General features: G+C 42.1%; 1 protein-coding gene across 1 annotated transcript; it reads left to right on the top strand.

Annotated features, from left to right (window-relative positions):
• Window positions 1-2,000: 2,000 nt before the first annotated feature.
• On the top strand, window positions 2,001-5,837 carry LOC124613285 (golgin subfamily A member 6-like protein 4). The gene is made up of 2 exons (XM_047141980.1): window positions 2,001-2,170; window positions 5,039-5,837. Exons 1-2 carry the CDS (start codon window positions 2,001-2,003, stop codon window positions 5,835-5,837), a joined length of 969 nt encoding a protein of 322 aa, XP_046997936.1.
• Window positions 5,838-6,078: the final 241 nt, after the last annotated feature.

Here is a 6,078-nt window from a genome sequence, read left to right as displayed (position 1 = left end):
TGGCCGTTCTCCACTTTGCTTCGATGAAACTCGTCTCTATCTTCCACAGTTGGATGCCTGCCACTGCACGTTACTTCGTCGAATGCATCAGAGTCCAGCCAGGAGGGACCAAAATGTTAGCGTCCACAGAAGAAAATGTAAGACTAAACATACCAGACGACCATGAATGGTTCGAATCCAGTCGGATTGTAATGAATGATGACAGTTGAGATTATCACTTATTACTCACAATTGGATTAATATGTAGAAGTCAAAATATACATATTTGCCGTTTTACAAAGAGCGTGGCCATGGGCCGCGGACAGCCGACCCACAGAGGTTCCGTTCACAACTGTTCTGACCCTCACAGCGGCGAGTGTACCGTTGTACCAGAGATTAACATGTGAGTCACGAAAAGTCCAGAGATATTCTGCAGCTACGCTACTGCAGCGCTGCCAAGGGGCTGGCCTGTATAAACATAACATACTGCGACATGATCGTCATTTTGTATGTGGAGGGCAGAAGCACATTAAAGTGTGTACGTGTTTCGGGACATATTGTGAGAAGCACATTAAAATGCGATCTTATTTCGGCGCTTATTGTGGTGCCATAAATTGTAGCACCAGTCAAAAATATAATCCAGAAAACTATTTTCTTTTTCGATTTCCGAAGGATGCTGAGAGGTAAGTCGATAATGTTATGAATAACAAATGCTCATTTTAGGAATGGCTAGTTATGTTTAACATTTCCATTCATTTGTGATGTATTCAGAACTTCGGCTCTTAACCACCATCTCATGATGTTACTATTGCATAAAAATGCTCCGGAGTTTCATTACGCCAGAGATTGCAATTGTGTGCAGCAAATGATGGCCACCACATTGAACATTTATTGGCCTGACATGTCGGGACACACTCTATTCCACTCCGTAATTGAAAACGGAAACCATGTGTGTACGTGTACCTCACCCCTCATGGTAATGTACATGTGCGTCAGTGAAAAAGACCAATAAAAAGGTGTTAGCATGAGGACGTAATGTGCTGTTCCAGTCTCTTCTGTACCTAAGGTCCATCACCGTTCCCTTTGGATCCCTACGTATTTCGGTGCTCTCCTATACACACGATCGAACAGCGAAGGAGTGGTACTCAAGCGTCAAATTTAGGTTACAATATCTCCGGATGTAATTAACACTTTACAATGCAACAAACGGCACTGATTACGTATTTGTTTATATGTTCAAATGTGCTAACATAACTAACGTGGTTCCATTTAAAAAAGCGTAGGTTTGTGTTAAAAAACATACTTCCGTGCATTTTTGTATGGTTTGTATTAAACAATTACACTAGCCCCTCTCCTCACGTTCGGTCTGTGGAATCGGTTCGTCAATATTTGATGTGGTTTACGAAATACATCCAGCGGTAACGTTAGGTGACTCACCCTGTATATATATATGTGTGTGTGTGTGTGTGTGTGTGTATGTGTGTGTGTGTGCACCTGTGATATGTGGCCAGTGGTCGTAAATAACAGACTCTGTTGGTCATTTTCACAAAAAAAGAAAAAAAGTCCTTCCAGAGACACAGCTCTCGAACATCCCCGTTGTCAAAATTTTCAACAGCAGCTTTCCAATAATAGCTAAATACCTGTCTGCTGGACACCCCTTCCTAAACGTATATCCTGCCCGCTATCCATAGCGACTGGGAAATACACTACACTCTCAAATACAGGGGGGGGGGGGGGGAGGGGCAAGATTGTTTCAGAGATACCGCAAATTATTTCCCTGCCTTGCGTTTACTGGCCGGTGCGTCAGCTACCAATCCCAGCTCCGGGCACTTCCACCGCACTAGGCCAGCTACGATGAGTCTCAGTTCCAGTGCACGATGCACTGTTAGAGCACATGTTTCAAAAGCCAAAGGAATTCATGGCACAGTCCTACAGATGAGAAAACTGTGAAAGAATACAAAGTTGTGCTATGCACCGTCCTAGTCAGGAGGAAAAAAACCTGTTAATAATAATCACGAAACATGCTTCACCATCCAGAAGGAGTTTCGAATACTGCATTCCGCAGCCAAGCATGCTTTTATGAACTGGGACAGGACCTCTGCACCCTGTGCCAGCGGCCATCGGCGCTGTCTGCTGCTGAAGGGGGCGCCTTAAACAGACCACGAGACCAGTGCAAAGACCTGCTGGTTTGGTGAGAGAGAGAGAAACCATCACATTTTGACAAACAAGTGTGACGTCATGGGTCAACCACATTACAATCAAATAAGCGATATTATGCACAAAAAATACGGTATTTGTTTCGTCAACCGCGAGTTAATTTACCAATATCAGCTGCAATATTCGAGATTACACGGCAAAAAGGGCGATATTTGTGACACTTTTATGCTGAAATCATCGAGAAGCACATGAAAATTCTCAGAATTTCATATATTTTCACGTGGTTTACAGGAATATCTTATCATTTATGCGACCCTTCTCCATATCAATCACATATCAGTATGCTACCGAACCCCTTCACAGAGTAATTCAGAAGATAAAGAGTGGAATTCGTATCTCTAGAGAACTGAAACTTTAGCTTGAGACGTGCGCTGCAGACGATTGAGTAACTAGAAAGTTTTCTCGTATGCGAAGTTTGTACCTGAAAACTCCAAAATAATGAATACTGATGTCAATGATGTAAGCAGATTCCAGATCATCCTTGTACTCCACAAAGTCATCTAAAGTCTTAACACTCAAATCGTATGTACTTCTCATGTGTAGAGAACCAGCAAATGTCTCATCCAGCAGTCTCTCACTATCTTGATGCAAACATCACAATCACTGTTCTCTCAGCCAAATAAAGACAGGAAATGTGTAGAACGTCAGTATACTTAACAGTCGAAAGACAGGCTTCTGGATGCCGCCCCCCCCCCCACTCACACACACATACACACACACACACACACACACACACACACACACACACACACAGAGAGAGAGAGAGAGAGAGAGAGAGAGAGAGAGAGAGAGAGAGAGAGAGAGAGACGTCACCGCTGCTCTCAAATAGATATGAAACTAGGTAGTCCAAAACAAGGCAAGCCTCGTTCCATTCCTGTATGGTATTCGACAATGAGCAAAGTATCAGAAATACCACTTCATCACGACTGTGGTTCTGGAAATGCAATTTGCTACATAAATCTATATCCTCCATACGACTGGACATAAATTACCACGTAAATTATTTCATACCCCTACGACTGGACATATGTTGACATCGCAGTTTCCGGTGTAAAAATCAGGGAGTCAGTACCCCGCTTACAACCGGAAACAGTCTTCATTTCCCACCATCATTCTCTTTGCACATGTCGGAACAGAGGCCACAGTAACTTTACATTCAAACACATACGAATTTCATACAAGCAATGCAACTGTCGTTTATACGTGTACAGCAGAATTTTCAATCAGCGCTTCTGGAAGGTACTGCATCCCACGCCAAGATTCTCAAACAAGTAAAGCACAGGTATTATAGCGTTCCCAGTGCTATATAACGAAAAGACTTAAAAACGGTATTTATAAAGAAGAGACTTCTAAAAATTGAATAATATGTATTTTTATCATTTCTCTATGTAAGTTTCGATTGCAAACAAATAATTTATGACAAAATGATCTAAAGAGGTCACAAGATACGCTCTTTTGCCAATTTTTTAGTCGTCTTCACTTCTTCTCTTGTCTTGATTGCGTGTAGACGGACATCTTTCGAGTGATGGCAAATGTAAGCATATTTGTATGAGTTAAACAGATAGTACATTGACTTAATATTATTGTGCACTTTTAATTTGTAAGAGGTGATCACGATTTCATGTCCGCCTTCCTTGAATTAACCTGCATTCAAGTAATTTACAGTTCAACAATCGCAGCGGCCGATGCAGCCAACGACGCCATTACGTGGCGATATTAACTTACGAAAAATTTGCGGAAGCGAAACACTCGTCCGCCATTAACATAATATTAATTTTTCTCCACAGCCGCACGACGTTGCAGAAATACGCAGCTTTAAGATTCTTACTTTCAATACCATACCCAACAGCCAGAGCCAGGACTCCTACTACAATACAATGGTTAACGGAGGTAAGAAAAAATACTCTCGCGCGTGTGTGGGCCGCAATTGTAATTAATAACTAAAGATTTCTTGCTTTAAAGTGAACTGACTAGCCGAGGAAATTGATATGAAAATTTTATTCCAATGATCAACTTATATGCTCATGTTTTAAGATTCAGCGAGTCTAACATTCATTAACGTAACAAATAATTTGAGATTAATATTGTTAAAAAGGAGAACTTCAGGAAAGCATTTAATCGTAAATCAAAATTAAATGAAACATCATTTTTATTAAGGCCCACCACGTAAGTCGGCCGACGGACGCGAGATTGGCGCCGCAACTTTGGGGCCCGATCAGTATCATCCTAATGTAATGAATGTAATTATGTATGTGTCTAATTGTTGTAAAATATTAATGCTTATATGAATTCTTTTACATGTACAACAACAAAACCACACCCTGAGGACATCTGGAGAAGAAAAAGTGTAGAAAAGAAAAAGGATTGCGAGAAACAAAAATAAGTAAGCTTATCGTGCAAGCATCCTGTGTAGCTCTGTGCGGAATATCGAACCCATGTGCACATGAGATACCTTCGGTGTTTTGTGTATTTGTGTGTTTATTTTTGGAGGGGATAATTATTCGTGTGTGTATCAGTGTTAAAGATTCGTCAGTGGCTTAAAGTGAATTTATTATGGGTAAGATAGGACAAGCTAAAGCATCCGTACGAACAAAATTTTGTTAAAATGGAAAGTGAGGGTCAGGTGCAAAACGTAAATGAATGCCAAGCCACCGCCTCCGATAACATAATTTCCGGAGCGGGGGGCGAGGATCTGTGGACGGTGAATGACGCTCCACAGCAGAATGGAAATAGAATAACAACAACTCCACTGCCTGGGGCAGGGGGGCCAATCGAGTGCTAGATTAAGCGGGGCACCAGTATGCTCACCGATTGCAGACCCATTTGCAGAATTTCTGCGCAGGTTAGAAGAAAGAGATAGGGAGAGAGATCAGAAACTGGCTCAGATGCTCTGTGAGCAAGAGCAACAAAGAGAACAGAAAGAAAGGGAAAAAGAAAGAATGTCAGAACAGAGGGAAAAACAAAGAGACGAAAAACTGGCTCAGATGCTCTATGAGCAAGAGCAACAAAGAGAACAGAAAGAAAGGGAAAGAGTGTCAGAACAGATGGAAAAACAAAGAGGCGAAAAACTGGCTCAGATGCTACATGAGCAGGAGAAAAAATTAACGCAAATGCTACATGACCAAAGGAAAGAATTTACGCAAAAGCTCAGTGAGCAAGAGCAGCGCAGTGAAGCGAAGCTAGACAGTATCCAAAGCAAACTTGCCGAGATGTGGGACGCTTGCAAAGAAATACCCGATCTTGTGCAAAGCTTAGCCGGCGAGATGCAAAAATTACAGATATCGCAGGCTAGGCTTGAAGACAACGTCCAGACTTTTACCACCCGCGTGGATAATGTGGAGATAGATGCACGGAAAAGTATTGATACATATTTGGAAGTGCAAGCTCAAAAAGTCGACAAAGAATTTAATGAATGGCTAGAAGTAAAGGATCGCGAGATATCTGCAAACATTGAAAGCGACGTAAAAACAGCTGTAGAACAAGCGACTGCGGCCGCGAGTGTAAATATTGACGCTAGCGCTGCCGCACTACATGCCGAATTAACACAGATCAAGTCCCGTGTGACAGCGGAGTTGCCAAATTGGCAACAGGAGGTCGCGCGGATACTGACTGTGTTGAAAAGCAATGTAAACAGTGGCTGACAGATAATGAATCCGCGTACTGATTACTATAATAACGCTGACGGTATGCAGGGTGCGAGTGCGGATCCGCAACCTAATGTGAATTATGAGCACGAACAACATGCGATACCATGCAGCGCACATCACGAAGTAATGAATGTCACAGAATGTAGCAATCAGATGTGCAAAAAAGGGGACAATGTAATAAAACACAGGACATTCCAACCCTTCAATAGCGATAAACGAAATGTCCACCCTGTGG

Source organism: Schistocerca americana, chromosome 4, assembly GCF_021461395.2.
Source record: "Schistocerca americana isolate TAMUIC-IGC-003095 chromosome 4, iqSchAmer2.1, whole genome shotgun sequence".
NCBI lineage: Eukaryota > Metazoa > Arthropoda > Insecta > Orthoptera > Acrididae > Schistocerca > Schistocerca americana.
The sequence above is the reverse complement of the archived record's forward strand: the minus strand, read 5'-3'. Positions and strand labels throughout refer to the sequence as shown.

What these genes read in the sequence shown, in the direction of transcription:
- LOC124613285 (XM_047141980.1), top strand. Translation starts at nt 2,001, where the DNA reads ATGCTTCACCATCCAGAAGGAGTTTCGAATACTGCATTCCGCAGCCAA. An exon ending in TGCAAAGACCTGCTGGTTTG is followed by an intron (nt 2,171 to 5,038) that starts GTGAGAGAGAGA and finishes ATTTCTGCGCAG; the next exon opens with GTTAGAAGAAAGAGATAGGG.